Here is a 20,405-nt window from a genome sequence, read left to right on the forward strand (position 1 = left end):
ATCTGTATATAAATATGTTGTTATTTTAGCTGTAATTACTCGAAGAAAAACTCTGTTGTTCTTTAAACATGGCTGGCATGTTTGTTTTCCCTATTGCTTTCTTGCTTTTTAACTTCTCTTCAGCATTTTCTGATGAAACAAAACCAGTACCAGTCCAAACACAGCCAGCGAGAGACCCCTTAAAAAATTTAACAACTTACATTGTTCATTTAAGGCTGCCTGCTGGTGATAATTCTACCCAGTTGAATGACCTGGAAAGCTGGTACCAGTCCTTTTTGCCAAAAAATACAACAGGCCTGAATGATGCATCGCGCATGGTTCATTCCTACCGACATGTTTTCACCGGCTTTGCAGCCAAACTATCACCTGAGGAAGTTAAAGAAATGGAGAAGAAAGAAGGATTTCTAGATGCTAGACCTGAAAAAACCTTGAACCTGCAGACAACCCACAGTCCTAAGTTCCTGGGTCTGTATACCAACCACCAATTTCAGTGGCAATATGGACGTGGAGAAGGTGTCATAATAGGCATTATAGACAGTGGAATTACACCTGGCCATCCATCCTTTAGTGATGAAGGTATGCAGCCTCCACCACCTTCTTGGAAAGGCAAATGTGAGTTTGTTGGAACTGGATGCAATAAAAAGCTCATTGGCGCAAGGGACTTACTCGGCCCTAAACCTGGACAACCTCTTGACGAAATTGGTCATGGCACTCATACTGCTAGCACAGCTGCTGGAAATTTTGTGGAAGGTGCAAATGTATTGCGCCAAGCCAATGGCACAGCTGCTGGGATGGCCCCTCGTGCACACTTGTCCATTTACAGAGCCTGCTATCCTTCTGGAATGTGTACTGAGAGCGCCATTGTAGCTGCAATGGATTTTGCTATCCAAGACAATGTTACTATGCTGTCCATGTCACTTGGTGGACCTTCTAAACTTCCTTTCTTTGATGACCCCATTGCTCTCGGAGCTTTCCAAGCAAATAAAAAGGGCATTTTTGTGAGCTGTTCTGCTTCCAACTCTGGTCCAGAAAATGGTTCTTTATCAAACGAGGCTCCCTGGATTCTCACGGTTGGTGCAAGCACAATTGACAGGGACATTAGGGCAACAGCCTTACTAGGCAACGGCGATGAATTTGATGGTCAGTCTATATACCAACCAACAGATTTTCCTCCCACTTTATTACCTCTAGTTTATCTAGGAATGAATGGTGACACATTTGCTGCACAATGTACTGAAAACTCGTTGAAAAAGGCCGGTGTCAAAGGAAAGGTTGTATTATGCGAGACAAGTGATCTCATGGCAACAGTTGAACAAGGCCAAAATGTGAAGGATGCTGGTGGCGCTGCCATGATTATCATGAACCAGGAGATTGAAGGATACACCATTATTGCCGATCTTCATGTTCTTCCTGCAACACATGTGAGTTTTGCTGCTGGACAAGCTATCAAGGCTTACATAAATTCGACATCCATGCCTCGAGCAACAATACTGTTCAAGGGAACGATTTTAGGAGTCAAGAATGCACCTGCAGTTGCCTCATTCTCCTCAAGAGGACCCAACAATGCTAGCCCAGGCATTTTGAAACCTGACATTATTGGGCCTGGAGTTAACATCCTTGCTGCATGGCCTCAGTCTGTCGAGAACATCGCAAACACAAGTTCAACATTCAACATACTCTCTGGTACCTCAATGTCATGTCCTCACCTTACTGGCATTGCCGCCTTATTAAAAAGTGCACATCCTAATTGGTCCCCAGCTGCTATCAAATCAGCTATCATGACCACTGCCAGCTTCGTGAACAGAAATGATGGCCACATCCACAATGAACAGATGTTTCCTGCAGACGTATTTGCTACTGGTGCTGGCCATGTGAACCCCCCAAGAGCTATTGACCCCGGGCTAACATATGACATACAACCAGATGATTACATTCCCTATTTATGTGGCTTGGGTTACACAGACGACCAAATTATGAAAATTGTGCAGAGCCCAGTTAAATGTTCAGCTATCCACAGAATTCAAGAAGCAGAGTTGAACTATCCTTCATTTGCGATTCAACTCAAGTCTAGTAAGCAGACATACAAAAGGGTAGTAACAAATGTTGGCGAGGCTCTTTCAACATATTATGTTGACATTGACAAGATTCAGGGTGTTGAAATCGATGTTCAGCCTAGAGTGCTCAACTTCAGAAAGGTCAACCAGAAGATCACCTACCAAATAAGTTTTAGAAGGCTAAACATGTCCGTTGGAAATTGGTATGAGCAAGGGGCAATCACATGGAATTCTGAAAAGCACAGAGTCAGAAGTCCAATCTCTGTTAAATTTGCCTAAACGAAGAAGTTGGCTGTTATCCTGTAATAATCTAGCAGCTAAAGTTCCAATTGCTTTCTAAATAATCAAATTACTACCCACTGAATTGATTACAACAGATTTGTTTTGAAGGTTCAGCTATTTGTGTAGCAATATTTTTCAAGTATCAGAGGCATAACCACACTCAGCTCGTAGTTTCATGACAACACTTTTAAGCGGCAAAGAACCATTCATTTTTTTATTTTTAATGATATGCATTTGGTGAACACTTCAGGCAATATAGTGCATTTAAGTTCTTTTCAAAATCGCTACATGGTTAAAAATGCACCTAGACATGGCTTGAATTTTCAGATATATATTCCTTGCCGAGCTCATAGGCGGTATGAGAATTTTGGCTTCAGGGAGGACGTGGTTGATGAAAACTTGACCGAGTCCACCGATTTTATTTACTATTTATTTTTTTGGTGCCTATTTTGTTCTTTTAGAGCACAGAATAGAATTATTCTACGTTACCCTATCAGTTTCATGATTTCACCATTCCAAGTTTCACGTCAAGGTAATTTACCTGTTTACTTGGACAAGTGGACGGAGGTTAGAATAATAAGCGCCATATCCAAAAGCATGATAATATTAATCCAGTATTCAATTTTAAAGTAGTTATATTTAGTCTGAAACAAATATGAAAAAGAGAAGAAATCTTCAAGACCAGCATGAAGAATAAATCAGTAAACTAACATGTCAAAGAGAAGTCTAGATTCAGTCCACAGCACAGCGAATTTCTAATGTGAAATAATCAAAATTTTTATGATTAAAGTAAAATTAGTGTGATAATTTTGAATTTCAGTTAATCAAGACTTCAAAATCTTATGACTAAAGTAATCAAAATTTAGATTAAAGAAATCTTAGTGGTTAAACCTTCTCTCTTCATTCAATTATTCAACCACTGAAATGAAATGTGCAAAAAGGGATTCCACATATAGCATCTTAGTCGTCAGATGCTATGTATCTTTACATATCGGAAACTTAAATCAGCCCAACTTCTGATCTTCCGTTTCAGATACTGCTAAGAAATGTTTCAAATCAAGATGTAGTTCACAATGTTAGGTTAGACCCAGTTCAGGCAAATGGCTGCCATTCAAATGCATGCAACGTAACGTGCAACCTCCCACCATCCCATCAAAGATGATCTCGACGTAATTGGATATTTTCCTTTATTGGTTTAATATTTTCATCGCCTGTCCCTAACGTGAAGATATTGAAATGCAACTAATTTGTGCTAGAGCACTCGAAGAGATCCTACAAAGACAAATTCGTCTTTTCTTGATGAAATCTTTAAGATTCTGGAAATCTGGTCCCTTCCATACAGTATCTCTGAAAAATTTCTCAATACAAGACTTCGTAAAGATATTAGCTGATTTAAGAAGTGGTGCTATTTGGCTGCAAGAAACCGAGCGAAGCACTGAGACGAGGACGAAAAGCCTTCCCCATTATAGATTCTCAAAAGGCGGCGGACGCTCTAATTAGGCTTTTACAGGACTGTGAACTATGAACTAACAGCTACTGAAATCAAAAGAAAGATGGGTAATCATGCAAGTTGATGCAGCGAGGGGCCATAGAACTTTTAATACTTTACTCAAGACTAATTGCCAATGTAATTGTTTTATGCACGGGGGACATATCACCGCTGTTAAGCGATGTTTGCAATCCTGAGTGATAATATCAGAAAAACTTTTGCCATCCATCGTTCAAACCCATAATTCTGTTCAAATCTCTATCCTTGGCACGTTCCATAATCGTGTATGTATCTATGCGAGTAGTTCATAGAGCTGGGATGACTCAGAGTGATACTTTCCGCAACGGATCTTCTGTCCCACACCCTGTGCCACTCTCTATAACCATGCAAGGCAGGATATATCGAAATTTGCCGATGATGGCTCGTTTCCCAGTTGTCTCTTTTATCTTCATGGTTAGTTTCTCTCGAGCAGCTTTTCAGGAATTTGAAGTCATGCCTTTGGAAATAGTACCAGCAAGTAACACCTTTTCGCTGAAAGATTTAGAAACATATATAGTCCATGTAAGTTTACCTGCTGGGGTAAGTTCAACCAACTTAGAAGACCTGCAATACTGGTACCATTCTTTTATGCCGAAAACTACCACAGGCTCGAACGATGCATCGCGCCTGGTTTATTCCTATCGTCATGTTGCCACTGGCTTTGCAGCCAGATTATCACCAGAAGAAGTAAAGGAAATGGAGAAGAAGGAAGGATTTCTATATGCTAGACCACGAAGAATCTTTTACCTGCATACGACACACAGTCCAGTCTTCCTGGGGCTGCACCAGAACATTGGGTTATGGGCAGGCTCAAACTAGGGAGAAGGTGTGATTGTGGGGGTTTTAGACACGGGAATTACACCAGGCTATCCTTCCTTTGATGAGGAAGGCGTGCCACCTCCACCAGCTATATGGAAAGGGAAATGTGAATTAAATGGAATTGCATGCAATAACAAACTCATTGGTGCCAGGAATTTTGTCAGTGATGTACCCGGGCAGCCTCTTGATGTTGATGGCCATGGCACTCATACAGCAAGTACAGCTGCAGGAAACTTTGTGCAAGATGTCAATGTGTTTGGCAATGCCAACGGAACAGCTGTTGGTATGGCTCCTCATGCACATTAAGCAATTTATAAAGTTTGTTCTGGGAATAAATGTGCAGTTAGTGAAATGCTAGCTGAATGGACACTGCTGTTGAGGAGGTATTGATGTGCTGTCTCTATCAATTGGAGTTTCTGTTCCTTTCTTCGATGACGGCATCGCTGTTGGAGCTTTCGGTGCAATCCAAAAGGGGGTTTTTGTTAGCTGTTCTGCAGGAAACTCTGGCCCAGTTAATGCTTCTTTATCGAAAGAGGCTCCCTGGATACTAACAGTTGGTGCAAGCACCATGGATAGGAGCATAAGAGCAACTGCCCTATTAGAAAACAATGGTGAATTTGAAGGAGAGTCACTGTTCCAGCCCAAAAGTTTCCCCAGGACATTATTGCCTTTGGTCTATGCAGGTATGAATGGCGACCAAAATGCGGCACTATGTGCACCAGGGTCATTGAATAACACTGACCTTAGAGGAAAAGTAGTATTATGTGAGAGAGGTGGTCAGATTGCTCGATTTGCCAAAGGGCATACCGTGAAGGATGCTGGAGGCGCTGCCATGATTCTCATGAATGAGGAGACCGATGGATATAGTACTTTAGCTGATGCTCACGTCCTTCCAGCATCACATGTGAGCTTCTCTGCTGGACAAGCAATCAAGGCTTACATAAATTCCATGTCAACACCTGTAGCAATGATACTGTTCAAAGGAACAGTTATAGGAGGACAGGATGCACCTGCAATTACATCATTCTCCTCAAGAGGCCACAGCTTGTCAAGCCCAGGCATTTTGAAGCCCGACATTATTGGCCCTGGTGTCAGCATTCTTGCTGCATGGCCTATCTCTCTGGAGAACAACACAAACTTGCTGCTATCATGACCACTGCGAATCTCTTGAATGTCAATAATGACCTCATCCTTGACGAAAGGATGCTTCCTGCAGATGTATTTGCCACTGGAGCTGGCCATGTAAACCCCTCGAGAGCTACTGATCCTGGGCTCATATATGATATTCAACCTGTCGACTACGTTCCTTATTTGTGTGGTTTGGGATACACAGACAAAGAAATTGCAATTATCGTGCGGGACCCTGTAACGTGTGCCAGTGTCTCCAGCATACCAGAAGCACAGCTAAATTATCCGTCATTTTCCCTTCAACTTGGATCTGCTAGTAAGACGTACACAAGGACAGTAACAAATATCGGAAAAGCTAGCTCAACTTATTACATTGACATTGGGTTGATTCCAGGTGTCGATGTGTATGTCCAGCCTGGTACACTCAACTTTACAGAGGTGAAGCAAAAATTGACCTATCACATCAGTTTTGGCAGATCAGACAAATCCATCAACAACATTTACGTGCAAGGAGCAATTACTTGGGTTTCTAAAGAGCACAGAGTTAGAAGCCCAATATCTATTGAATTGATATAAGACAGAAATAGCAGTTCTAGAAAACTAGCAGATTAGACTCCAAACACTGTTTTCAATAATAAGTCATCCATATGAAACAGGTTTCATTCAGAACAGTAAAGAGCTAAACTTGTTTTCCCCAACATGAATCAATTTGTCAAATTTCTTAATCATTAGGTTTCGCAAAAGTACTTAAAATGGAAATAATGTCCACAAGATGTCTGCAGGCTTCCACGGAATAGGAAGAAACAATGGATGCAGTCAGTAGACAAATCCATTTTCCAGCATTACCATTTTTTGGTCCTGGAGCTGAGAAGAATCAAATACGTACAATAAGCACATGTACATTGCCTATCAATTCCAAGGTAACCTGCCAGATAGTGTCGTGGGTAATTGAGTATCTGGAATACGCAACACCATACTTATGAGAATGAGAAAACTACATTTAAGATTTTTATATTACCTTTCAACATTTCATCAATTGTTTGTGCTAAAGACAGAAAAAGTCACGGATAAGTATGAAATGATTGAGCCATCACCAAAGGAGCTAATCCGTTCAGAACTCAGTTGACTGCTTCAATAGACAAGGCAGAGCGCCTCAGTGTTATCGTGGAAAGCTATGATCCAATGCATCAGTTGAACTATCCAATAATGATATAGCAGACAACAAAGCAGGCTTACTTCCAAGTTGATAAACAGTTGTATGAAATCTTCAAAATCCAATCACATTAGTATACCAATTAGAAGATCAGCAAGAGATGCAAGAAGAGAAAACAACTTTACCTCAGGCTGCCTACTGACTCATCCAACCACTATGTGACTAATAAATTAGCATATCCCTCAAAATCAGAATGCTATACCTTCTTGTCAAGCTTCCTTCTAAGCAGCCTTTTCAGATTAGCACACTACTTTTGCTTCATTATTCAAGGCAATAAGATCCTAAAGCGTTTGGAAAAACAAATCCAGTTCATCTCAAAGTAGAACCTCAAGCTAAAAAGGTAATGCAAGAATATCGCCAGTTGTGGTAAAAAACATCACTAACAAAATATTCTAACTACAGGACATCGAAGTAGAGTCCAAGAGGCAAACATTCTTTGCAACTTACCACAACAAACAAAAAGAGAGATGATGATAAGCACGATGCATAAGATACTTCTGGCACAAGAATTTGCATTTGTCAATCCAAAATATGCATTAAAAGAAAAAGTTATATGCCAATAACCTGACCGATAGAGGAGAAAAACCAAAATAATCTTTGATTAACATCATTTCGAGTTTCTCATTGTGGAAAAGTTCCAAAGTCACAAATTTTGACACCAATATAATTTTGAGTTAATAAATTTGAGACTTCTTACACTAGAAAACTACGTGTATCGTCATTGTCATGGACAAAAATTTGAAAACCTATGCCTTGCAGAGTTATATAAGGTTCCCTTAGAAACTAAGAGGTTGAATTACATCACGACTCGTCAACCAAATCCTGGAGGTACATCTGGGTCATCATCAGTATCACCATCTAAATGCTGCTCAATGACTTCATGAAACCCAGGCTGCACATTGTTATATACACTCTGAGGCTCCAATCTATCAGGCGAGGAAGTGGTCTCTTTTATAGGTTCCACTCTTGCTTTACCATCACAAGGCCTAGACATCCGTAGTCTCTTTCCAGGTTGATCATTCTCATAGCTGCTTTTGTTGTTCCAACCTTGACCATGTAGACTGAACCCCGGTGGTTCATTTGGCTCCCCCTCAGGCTCTCTGACATCAACTCCACTGGCTGAAACACTTCCATTAACATCATGTCTCTTGCGTAGTAGTAACAAGTCAGAATGCAGTGGTGATTCACCATCTTCATTCACCTTGGGGTCTAATAACTTGTTGTAGACTGATTGCACAGTTTCTATTATTTCAGCTTTCATTTCACTACCAGACCTAATTATCTGCCAGACACCATCAGAAATCTTGCTCATGACTTTGTCCCTGGAATGCAGGAAAAAAAGGTATAATTTCTGAGCATCAACCAGCAATCATGGTTGAATATAACTTCTAAGAGCTTAATAGGACAACCAGATGACAGTACTAGAATAACCACATTACTTCACGTTTGTGACATGACGTAAGTTTGCATCAAATAAGACGAGAAATATCATAACCTTGCAGTGGAAAACACCATTCAAACATCTGAACATCATAAGGAAACCTACCCAATTTCTTCATGTATGGCATCAGAAAGTTGCCGTGGCTTCATGGTTTCAGCACCGGGACGGTTAAGTACAGCTGATTGCTTCACCATTGATATAATGTTGTCCCGCAGTTCAGCCTACAAAATATTGGCACGTTGATGACTAAATAGTAGCACATTTTGGTAGCATATTTAAAACCAGGAACAAGTACCCTTTTTTCCTTATGCTTCCGAGAGTTAGTGTTTCAATATGTCAATTCATTCAAAAAATTGATGGCAGGTCACTTAGGCATTACAGATTCCACTTTATCTGTTCAAATCCTTCACGACAAAGGAATACATTGTTCAACTCTAAAAACAGCATGCATAAAACCAAAACCTCAGCACCACAGGGCAGAAGCCTTCGCAATCAGTTCCCTTCAGTCAGCCATGGTACTAGTCCAAAAATTTGTTACAGGAAAACCAACGTTGAACTGATATTTACTTATTTTTTAATCTTTCACTCACCGAAGGGGCTTCTAATGTTGAATATCAGATAAATTCCAACTTTCCCGTGAATGTAACTGTCTATGTCTGATCCATATCGATCAATTAACCTTTTTACTGAATCATTCCAAAATGACAACAATATAAATCCACTAGAAATCCTGCAAGGACTCCGTTTGTTTGTTTGTTTTTTTTTTTTGGCACAATAGAAGAATTCTAATTTTTCTAATATGAAGCATATTATCTAGTCTGCAATCATTCAGGAAACAAATGCATCACATCATATCACAAACAGGCAAAATCTCATCATAGCCCGAACCAATACATAATTCAACAAAGTTTTTTTTTTTTTTTTAAATCGTAATTCGTCAAAGTTGAAAAAGCATAATCTTTGAGACATATATCATAAATTTTTTACAAGAAAAAAAATTGTATGCTTACATCATCTTTGAGTGTGCGAATAATCTTGAGACGTAGCTTATCGAAATCGCCGTCGTCCTTGAGCTTCGTTAACACTTCCTCTCCACTAATTCTCGCCTTATTATTATCCATCATCGATACCTTTTGTCCTGCTCAATATCTACTGGAAGAAATCCGCAGAAACAAATTCACATACATGTGTGTGCCCGTGAGTGTTCTTGAGACGTTGAAGAACGATCTCTGGGTTTTGTTTTTACGTGGGAGAATTGACGAGGAAAAGCAGAGGTTTAAGGACTAATAGGAAAAATGAAGGGAACAAAATGGGGACGGTCAATCGGGCCGGCCAGCCCGAACTCGGCTTGTTTGGCCCAAAAAAAGCCCAATAAACCCGACATTTTAGTGAGCCAATCTTAAATTGAATCTAACCCAAATTAAATATGAGCCGAGATTTCAACCTTTAAAGATGTATTGGATTTATGACCGCATATTTTATTACTATTTCCCATGTATTTTGAACGAATTAGATATAAATATTATTGAAAAATTCTTAGTTTATGTAATTTTTAAGAACTATTACTTGTTCATGTTTAGTTTTAATGTTGTAGTCATGTGAATGTTAAACTAGTTTTACAACTTAATAGTTATAGTAATTATGCTAAAAAAATTGTGGAGTAATAAGTGAATTTGGGTTAAGCCAGAATAAGGCTCAAAACCTGAATATTTTGTGAACTGAGTGTGATCAGCGCATTAATTAACTCGAATCTCACGACCCGAAACCTTAAAGTATTACAAATTAAATGCGTTGAGTCTAAGTTTACGAAAACTCGGCTCAAATGGCCCGATTGACAGGTCTAAACAAAATGTCCTAGGCTTTTACTGTGCCAATTGAGAAAATTTTCCTCTTTTTTTATTTATTTTCAGAAGAATGGAATTTTTATAGGCAAAGTTTAAATGGTAAATAATAGGGGTACATGGTCATAAGACAGTAAGATCATAAATAAATCTTTTTTATTTTTTTAATGAGTAAGATCATGAGTAAGTTAGAGAGGTTTTTTTAATTACTAATTTGTAGGGGAAAAAAGAAAAAGGTTTGCTTATGTGATGATATGTTTCTCACTTTTTCTTCTATGATGAGTTAGAACTTAGTAAGTAATTTTATAATCTCATAGTTATTAAAATCCATTTTATTGCCCATCCTAACAAAACATTTAATTTTAAAAAAAAAAAAAAAAAAAAACAAGAGGCTGGTTTATATGCATGGAAATACTCTTACCAAATACACTTAAAGGGATTCAAGAACAGATATGATAATTCATGATAAGTTTAAATGTTCTAAAATACATACATTCATAAACGATACGGATCATTATGGGTGTTCTTTTTAGAACAAAAAATAGTGATATATCTTTTCAAAAGAGTTATGAATGGAAAACATTGCATTATTCACCAAGACGTGAAAATATCAGTAGCAGAGTATTTCCGCAATTTAAAACAAAAGGACGGGGGAAGGATTAGGTAATAACCATTTTCCAGGGGTTAAAATTCGGCTGAAAAGTCGAGTGCCACAAAACCAATTCTGGCTAAAAATGTGAAGTCCATAATTTTTGCAAATTAAGGTAACAAAGCAAAGAGTGAGATAAATGCATATACGCAGGTCAGGTCGGGCTTCAGTAAGCGTTGGGGTAGGAGTCCAATACGAAGTTCCTCCTACCACTCGCACAAATCCCATCTACATGATCGACCACCATAATCAACAGTGGATTTTCAATCTTCATTCATCCGGCTTGAATTGAATAATTCTCTCATCAAATTTGTCGAAATTACACAACCCTCTGCCTTAGCTTTTAATTGTTCTCATAAGATGGAAGACAAGTCATTGCAGCGAGGAGCTGATGACAGACATCAAGAAGGCCAGCTTTTACTTCATACATATTCATAGTTACATGAAAAAACAACCCAGAATAGTCCAACAGCAGAACTGTCCCCTCAACCAGTAGGCTCCAGATACACAGAGACCAATTAATCTGATACTAAAATCCATCAAGTGCCTTATAATTTATCCAATATGCACATCTGTTCCTATGTATGCAAACAATAATCCTAGCTATACCCTTTGAAATAGTAACTCAGTCAGCTATCTAATGAAATCTCGTCCATATTACAACCATTCAACATAAAACACCAAATACTCTGCTCTTATCAGCAACAGGAATTGCATAGCCATCAGCTTGAGCTGTTATCCTCTTCAACCCCTCCATCAGTACAGTATTCAGAGTGAGCATCACCTTCAGCCCTAGTTTTATCAACCAGTCCACCACCACAAGCCATAACAAAAGGACAATTATCAAATCTTGTACAGTAGGAAATATTCCCAGTTTTCTTTTTTTTAAAAAAAAAAGAGAGGACATCAAACTGACAAAACGTATCTAGGGTTATGGGCAGGCAACAGTCATTTTCTGTACAAGTTTGTTACCACCCATACAAAAAATTTACTAAAAAGATGTTCGCTAATGATTCATATAATAGGTCAACACTATAATACAACGTTACAACAGTTAACTCCTAGTTCCAGGAATTACAAAATAAGTAGTAACTCCATAGCAAAGCCATTTTGTGCAAAAAGAACAATTCTAACCCGGGACATTTTCAGTCTCATCATTGGGCTAACTACAGCAGTCTTTTCTTAGAAAAAGCAGTTATCGTCTTGGGGATCTGTGACGAGGCCTCTTCTTTGAACTGCTGCCCAACTTCCTGCAAATTGTGTGCCCTACATTATAAACACATCTGCCTTGCAAAGTGACCATTTATGGAAAATGTAAATAGCCTTACACATCATCAAAACGTGCAGCTTTAACTGATGATTTTTGAATGTTGGAGGCTGGCACAGCACCCTGTCAGATAAAGCATCATTGCACATGGGTCAGTTTGAAATCATAGTATGCAAAAATAAAGAAAAGTCAAACAAGAGCAGATCAATACAACTGCACAAATTAGGCGGGGGAGTCTGTCAGTTCAAAGAATTCTCAGCCCATACACTCAGCAATTTTGATTTTACTATTCCATACTTCTCCAACTATACACTAGAACATTCAATTGCAAGTTCCAACCAGATATATCATTTACTCGTACTTGTATCATATATCTTCACTGGCGAAAGAGTCTTTTGAGGAAACAAATCTCCGATATCCTAAAATAGAACATCAGCATGGCTTTAGCAACATTCATGATTTTAATTGCTTGTAATAAACCAATGTGCTCATGTCAGGATTCATATGCAGCCCAATCATGTCCTTTAGGAAAGAAGGTTCCAAGAAGACAGGAGTTCACATAAGCCTGGTCTAATTAAAACTTTGTCGATCTTTCAAACCGTAGTAACTCACACAATATATTCATCATCTCATTCTCTACTATATACTTAAATGTTGCGGTACACAGACTACTAACCGACTGGTATAGTTTCTTGTTGTGTCTGCTATGAGCTTCAAGGTACTCTTCATATGTCTACACAATGAGATAACCAAAAAAAAAAAAAAAGTATCAGGAAAACAATCTAAAATGAAAAGGCACACCAACTGTAATATCATGAATATTCAGGAAGAGTATAGCAACCACCAAAATGCAATGCACAAGAAACAAGGAACAATAATAACAGGAGTGCGACAACATTTAAAAGAAACCATTGCAAAGCAACATCTTTACAGGGTATTATCTTGTTATCTAATCTTTACTTAATCTTTGCTTTTGTTTTATATTGGGAGGAAAAAAATTTTGGGATACTTCATTTTTTCTTTCCTTGGGAAGGTGGGGGTGGGGGTAGGGGGTTAAGGGGCTTGGTGAGGAGCTAATGGTGTAAAGAGAGGAAACTGTAGCTTAAGCAAATTATGATGATCAATAAGCTAAAAGAATATCAGCCATCAGGTAACCAAAATCATTACAATCTCAGCTTTCTTAGAGAAACATATGGACAAGATGCTAACATACCAATAGCAAATTACAGTTGATTAGCTACAAAAAACATGGTTTAGGTACCTAGAAGTATTCCATACAAGTTCACGGAACAGATTCAGAATATTGGATACAGAATGTTAGACAATATAACACAATACACTCTAGCCAAGAAACTAAGACAAGACAATGCCTCTATTCATTTTTTCCCCGCTTATTCATCTCACAGCTGAAAAAGCAAGAGCAGCTATTGAGAACCACGATTTTGTGTCACTATTAATGTTCCAGAAGTACCCCTTGTCCTAATGTTACTTAAATTCAAAAGGGTAAAGCACCCATTCTCAAGGGAATTAAATTATTTCAACAAGGATTATATGCTATAGCAGTACTTTTCCCAAATTAGTAATTTAAATTTCAGTAACAAAACCATACCATTTCCAGGAGATCATCTTCAGTCAAACTACTAGCAAGGGGGCTCCTTTCAGTTGACTTTCCCCAACCAATAAACTGAGCAGATGTATCACTGTCAGAGCGTACATTCCCATGGCTTCCAGCTGCAAAAGGTCATGGTGAAAATGTAAGCATTATTCTTCTCAGAAGGAAGAACGAGAATCTCGAAATATACCACTTGGTCTCTGATATCCTTGGTCAAATCTACTAGCTTCAGCTTGATGGTGGTAGACTAATGAGGGATAAAGTGTGGGTGCCATATGCACTGAAGGCACAAAGTCTTCAAATCTTAATGAACCAGAAGGCTCCACACAAGGCCTCCTCAAAGGAAGATCAACCTTGGAGAATTCAACCCTGCATCACCTTGGTACAGCATATAAACTTGCTAACAAGTAATCTGCAGTATGCTCATATTCTAAATTGAAAAAATGTTAACCTTTTCAAACTGACATCCACATCATCCTTCCCGTCAAGAAGCTCACAAAGGGCTTCACCAATATCCTGAGGTAACTCCTAGAAGATCACATGAATCAGAATCGCCTATCCAAAAGATCTCCCAATTGACCAAAGGACAGGCAGTTTTACACACTAAAATTAGATGGGCATTAAGTAGAAGAAACTATAACTCATACCTGGCAATCTCTACTAATTTTAACAGGCTTATATTGATTCAATGGATTTTTTAGATGCAGAGTCTTTTGAAAAGGCAAATCATGTAACTGCAGCCATTTGACTTTAAAAGTGCGACCCCAAGGATTATTTCCACCAGTTCCTTGGCTCCAAACATTGTCTCGTCTCCAACCAATGGAAGACATCATTTGGGCATACCCTTGGAAGAACCCACTCATGTTGACACTGAAAATTAAAATTACTTTTCCAGAGTTCTGCAAAATGAGTACAATCCTCCTTTAAAGAAAAGTAAGAAAATCTTCATGAAATGTTCCAATAAACTGAAAGGAATCCTTACACGAAAGGCTTCTTCAAGAATAGGCTCATTCATGACTTGAGTAGCCCAAATTCCCTTCTCAATTGACAACTCAATATTTTGGTGGTTCAAACTCTTGATAATGAAGTATCTTGTATTGCATGGTTTACCCTTTTTAGTTTCACTACAATTTTGACGCTGTTCATAAGAGTGAACTTGCTCGTCTGCTCCAATTTGACAGCCATCCTCATTGGATCTATAGCTATGGCTCTCTGACAAAACTATTACAACTTTATTCATTTGAATGGCTAATGCAAAGCAACAAAGGTATGAATTGTTTTATCCATAGCCCCAGTGTAACAGATAAATAAACTTCATCAGGAGCAGCGGACTTTAGTAACCACATCCATTATAGTCACCAACTATGTGCAACTTGACATATCACATATTTACATTTACCAATCTTCCCTGTAAAGGAAAAATCTAGGAATAATGTATTCGAGCAAAGGAAATAAAAGAGCCTGACAAAACCAATCTTGTAATGAACCATTCAATTTTAACAAATAATTGAGGTTTTTCTCAAACAAACAAAACTCTAAAGAATTTTTCTTCCCCTAAACATAAATGCATGTTTCATAAACTCAATAACATGTTCCATGTCAAATATTTTCAGCCCAAAAATGCTAATTTCCTATCGTGCTTTCATGTCGTATCAGAAATTCATCACTCAACCTAAACATGGTCTTAGGAGATAGGAGCCAAAGTAACTTACAAAAGTATTCAAATCCATGCTGGAGGTTGCTAGGCCTATTTTCTCGCACTTAATTAAATTGGGGATTTTGTATAAGGTTCTCACTCATTACTCAAACCTGGGTTCCAGAAAGGAGTGAAAAGTAGCAATTCACATTAAGAAAAACAAAACCCTCAATCAGAAAACGTGCCAAATCCACCTAAAGTCTCAATAGGAGGACCCAATTTGGATAACAGAAATTCATCAACAGGTCAGAGATTTCTGAAGTAAAAGACAAACCTTGAAAACAGACACATTTTAGCATATGCAATAATCTAATGCATCTCAGGAAAAAATAGGTGAAAAGAAAAAGAAATTACAGAGGGAAAAAGAGAATGACAGGGAAACAAAGTTTTCCATTATAAGCATATTACATGTGAATCAACTAATCTAAGAATACCCATTTTTGCCTTTTTATGGTAAGGGGGGTAATGTTTGGTCTAGGATACTTTGCAAACTCCAACTGACAAAACATGCACATAATCATGAAAAGTCAGAACTCAGATGCAGCACAATCATCTAACATAATGCTGCTGACATGTAAATTATTAGAATTATTTGTACCTGGACCATCCAGATTCCTGTCATTTTTCCATTCAGTCACTGATGAATCAACTACAGATGCGTTTTCTTTGGCAGTATCAGATGACATGTCTTGTTGACCACCTATACGATCAGGTATCAGATGAAGGGAAACTGAATTTAATATCAAGGAATATCATTATGGAGCCAGAAGCTAGAAAATAACCACAAGAAATTTTCAAAAATCAACCAACAAAACATATCATGGAAAGAACCCAAGTAAACACATCCTTTCTGGTGGAACTATTACCAAAAGCTCATGCTAAAAAACATATAATCTTGATTATAAAAACGTTAGCAGGCACATGCCAAACTATTGCAAATTAGGCTACTATAGAAGCCAGAAAGCCAAAATATTACAAATCTACAAAATTATACTGCCCAAGCAATGGAAAAACTCAATCAAGCACAACAGTAATACAAATTCCATCTCTACTTTTCTAAACAAAAGACCATGTATAAAAGTAACTTAGTAAGATTATGCGCATCAATATCAGTAGAAGGCAATCCCTATAGTCAAGCAACATCAGCCTCGCAGAAGGAAAAAATGAGAAACTCCGATAGTCAAGCAATTGTCACTAAGGAAGATATGAGAAACTTGCAACATCAGCCTCGCAAAAGCAAATCTAGATGCCCCTCTTCATAGCTTAACCTCTTCAATTGTCCATAGGACGAGAACTAAAGCTGTCTTTGGTCTCCAACAAAATTGGAATTGGAATTGGAATTGCAAGTTACTCAGATTACATAATAAAAGCGATTCCATTTACAATCGGTTCCGAAGTTAGAAACTCAACACAACCAAGAAACCTCGCAAACCTGCCTTGTTTCCAGCTGTTACTATTTTCTGATAACCTGACTTAATTAGAAATCTTTAAAGTGAGATACATTCAATGCCAAACACTTACTAATTCAACAAGTCCCTCAAGACAACAACATTTCCATAACTCTCTTCGTATATTCTTGTTAAGCAGTCAAAACATTTCCATCCTTTTAACTCTTATACCTAGGACCACCACCAAACCAAAGATCCCACAGCCAATGACACCATATAAATCCTACAAAACCATTTCTTCCGTAATTTTGCCACTAAGTAAAAGCTAAAACCTTCTCCCCACCCCCTCTTCCTCAATAACTTCCAATCACGCTAAATCCTAACTTCCAATCACGCTCCATGAACAATCCACCTCCAGATTACGCCTATTTAAACCCTTAAAACCCAAGTAAAGAACAGATTTCCAATAAAAGAACATCTCGAATTAACCATAAAATCCATTCCGTCATTCATTAGCCCCTACTTAAACATTAATTACTAGAAGCAATAATTAAGACCAAAAGTTATCAAAATTTTCAACATACTTGATACAAATATAAAAATCATGCCAATAAGAAAACAAAGCAGATACAATTCATACTACATACAAATGCTGAATAATACATAAAAGTAGTTAACAACTTCAGAGCCGGAGAAAAAAGCTTACCTGATTAGAGGCACAAGAGGGTCGGAACAAAAACTTTGGGGAATTTTGGAAGAAGCAGAGACAGAAAGCGAATGAACCTTTTTCTGGGAAGATTTTCGATAAAGCTCTCAGCCCTAGTCTTTTTCCAGTGATAGTGGTAGAGTGAAAGAACGAAACCCTTTCTTAGGCCCCAACAGTAACACAAACCGGTTTTTCTCTGTTCAAATTAAAAACGAAAAAAAAAAGAAGACAGGTATTAGTTTCTGATTTTTTGAAGGGTTAATTACAATTTGCCTCCTCAACATTAAGGAAAGTCACACTTTTCCCCTGTGGAGTATGGATTGGAGCATAGGAGAGAAACATGATTTTGTTGTTTCGATTGACTTTTGAGAGGGAAAGAAAAGAATAAGGAGGAAAAGAGAGGGGAAGGCTCTAACTATTTTATTTTGTTAAATTATATTTTCTGCCCAAAGTGGGCGGAATTTAGATTTCTTCCATTTAACATTTGTTGGAAAGAAACAAGAGTCATGGAGAGGGTAATAGCCAATGTTGAAGGTAAAACCAAGAGTGCGAGTGTTTCTCTTTCCCCTTTCTCCCACATCGGTCCAGTGAGGGTTGAGTGAGTGAGATTTAAGTCCCTTGGTCGAACCCAGAAGTCAGCAATTGCCTTTTGGGTTGGATTGAGAATCAAGTTTAGATTTCTTCCATTTAACATTTCATCAAGTTTAGAAGTCATGGAGAGGGTAATAGCCAATGTTGAGGGTAAAACCAAAAGTGCGAGTGTTTCCCTTTCCCCTTTCTCCCACATCGGTCCAGTGAGGGTTGAGTGAGTGAGATTTAAGTCCCTTGGTCGAACCCAGAAATCAACAATTGCCTTTTGGGTTGGATTGAGGATCAGGTTTAGATTTCTTCCATTTAACGTTTGTTGGAAAAAAAAAATTGAAATGAATTTAAATATTTTTAAAAGATCATTTGTTTTTCTCTATCTTTTTCACTAAGTTGATACTTATTCTTTTCCTTTTCTTTTTTTTTTTCCTTCTTCAATCCAAATAAAAATTCAGTATTTTTTTTCTTTTCCTTCCATATTTAATCCAAATAAGATGGAAGGAAACCATTTTCCTCTACTTTCCTTTCCTTTCTTTTCCATTGATATTCTCTCATTTCCTTTCCCTTCCCTTCCTTCAATCCAAACGAAGCCTGGACAAGAAACCAAAAGCTTGGAATATCAGTAGAAACTCTCGTCTATGTGTAATGATTTAACATGGCATAGATTAGTGTCATATAACATATTTTGTGCAATTTTTATGCGTTCCAAGAATTTTTTGGACTAGTACTACTCTAACCATTAAGTTTTTGAAGATGGACGCTATTTGTTGTGGGAAAAAGGCTCATAAAAAGATTGAGTTTTCATTTATTTAGGATAGGTCCAGTCCAGTTATAACTCCGTGAACGAAGAAGAAGAAGGAGAAGCAAAGGAAAAAAAAATAAAAAGAAGAAGAAGAAGAAGAAAAAAACATATTTCTTACTTAGAGCCATCGGTTTATTTTAAGAAATCAAAGAAATGGAGAGATTTTAAATTTCATAGAAATTGAGATATAAAATTATGATGATAATTAATGCACTAAAAGTCTACAACAAATTATTTGCTGTAAAGCAGAACGTTGTAAACTCTAAACAAAAGTCTTAATGAGGAAAATTACAAACAAGGCATTTCAAATACAAGATGCAACGGTAAGATGGGTACCATCCCAGAGGGCTGCCAGAATTATGCACGCCCAAATGTCTATAACGATGCATACTGTCTTTTTCCAACACCAGACAAATGAGCTACGAGACGGTCAATATTAATCAAGTGCAAAGGTTGACCAGTGGTTAAGTCCTATTGTCCTCGAATCTTGACGCTCGTCAGCAGGCATGGTTGGCACCTGGCGCCCATCCTTCCATTGGCTAACCACAACCTATAGCTTTGGTGTTTTCATTTTAGAATGTTGTTAGAGGATTAAGTTTAGATTTCACTCACGGAAAGCGATTGAAAATTACAGCATGCTTAAGTGATAAATATAAATGTGAGAATATTTAAAATCAAGGAATTATATCATTTTAACTTTGTTCCTATCATATAGAATCGTGTATCGCATAGAATGACATTTTTTTCCAAACAATAATTACATGTAATCTGTTATCTTCTAAACCTTGTAATGCCAAACAATTTCATTTGAGTACATCATTATTTTTCACGCGTATGGTAACCTTTCCTCTACCTTGTGAGGTATAGAAATCATTTCTTTCCTAAATCGGAAAAAAAATTTAAACATAGATTCTTCTTAGTAGTATGCGATATACATGAAACTGTAGTCATTCTCGAGCAAGTCGTAGCTAAAATTTATGCTATGCCAACTAATAAACTAGCGTATTTCGAATCAGGGAAGGAAGAGATTTAACGAGCGAGAAGAGAAAATAGGGAATTTGAATACATAATCTCTAATTGTTGAAATCTCAATCTCAGCCATCGGATCAAAACCTTCTTGACAACATATAAATATATAGTTTGATACAAAAAGCTGGCTGTTATAACTAGAATCATCTCTAACTTTTTTTTATCTCTCTCTCTCTCTCTCTCTCTCTCTCTCTCTCTCTCTTTTCTTCTTTGAACATATAATTTCTAATTTTTGACATCTCAATTTTAACCACTAGGTCAAATGTTCCTTGATAACCTATGACTGTATAGTTAAGATACAAAAGCTGACTTATATAATTAGAATCATCTCTTCTTCTTCTCCTTCCTCTCTCTCTCTCTCTTCT

General features: G+C 37.7%; 3 protein-coding genes and 1 pseudogene across 6 annotated transcripts; 2 read left to right on the plus strand and 2 right to left on the minus strand.

Moving 5' to 3' along the window:
* The first annotated feature begins 68 nt into the window (after positions 1–68).
* On the plus strand, positions 69–2,333 carry LOC113780870 (subtilisin-like protease SBT1.7). The gene has a single exon (XM_027326653.1). The coding sequence runs from the start codon at positions 69–71 to the stop codon at positions 2,331–2,333; it is 2,265 nt and encodes a 754-aa protein (XP_027182454.1).
* Positions 2,334–3,968: 1,635 nt separating this feature from the next.
* On the plus strand, positions 3,969–6,387 carry LOC113781488 (annotated as a pseudogene).
* Positions 6,388–7,598: 1,211 nt separating this feature from the next.
* On the minus strand, positions 7,599–9,725 carry LOC113781128. The gene is made up of 3 exons (XM_027326982.1): positions 9,476–9,725; positions 8,571–8,686; positions 7,599–8,346 (listed from the first exon to the last, which is right to left on the minus strand). Exons 1-3 carry the CDS (start codon positions 9,587–9,589, stop codon positions 7,836–7,838), a joined length of 741 nt encoding a protein of 246 aa, XP_027182783.1. The 5' UTR covers positions 9,590–9,725; the 3' UTR covers positions 7,599–7,835.
* Positions 9,726–11,352: 1,627 nt separating this feature from the next.
* On the minus strand, positions 11,353–17,837 carry LOC113781738 (YTH domain-containing protein 1-like). 4 transcript variants are annotated; one of them, XM_027327726.1, is made up of 11 exons: positions 17,625–17,837; positions 16,129–16,230; positions 14,817–15,055; positions 14,482–14,733; positions 14,286–14,362; positions 14,025–14,203; positions 13,832–13,953; positions 12,899–12,955; positions 12,584–12,641; positions 12,284–12,345; positions 11,353–12,205 (listed from the first exon to the last, which is right to left on the minus strand). In XM_027327726.1, exons 2-10 carry the CDS (start codon positions 16,214–16,216, stop codon positions 12,305–12,307), a joined length of 1,113 nt encoding a protein of 370 aa, XP_027183527.1. In that variant the 5' UTR covers positions 16,217–16,230; positions 17,625–17,837; the 3' UTR covers positions 11,353–12,205; positions 12,284–12,304. The 4 variants fall into 4 exon arrangements, with proteins under 4 accessions (XP_027183527.1, XP_027183525.1, XP_027183526.1 ...); XM_027327724.1 differs by lacking the exon at positions 12,584–12,641 and having other exon boundaries at positions 11,357–12,205; positions 16,129–16,260; positions 17,625–17,836; XM_027327725.1 differs by lacking the exon at positions 12,584–12,641 and having other exon boundaries at positions 11,357–12,205; positions 14,817–15,046; positions 17,625–17,835.
* Between the last annotated feature and the right edge of the window lie 2,568 nt (positions 17,838–20,405).

The sequence above is a fragment of the Coffea eugenioides genome, chromosome 8 (assembly GCF_003713205.1).
Source record: "Coffea eugenioides isolate CCC68of chromosome 8, Ceug_1.0, whole genome shotgun sequence".
In the NCBI taxonomy this organism is placed as follows: domain Eukaryota; kingdom Viridiplantae; phylum Streptophyta; class Magnoliopsida; order Gentianales; family Rubiaceae; genus Coffea; species Coffea eugenioides.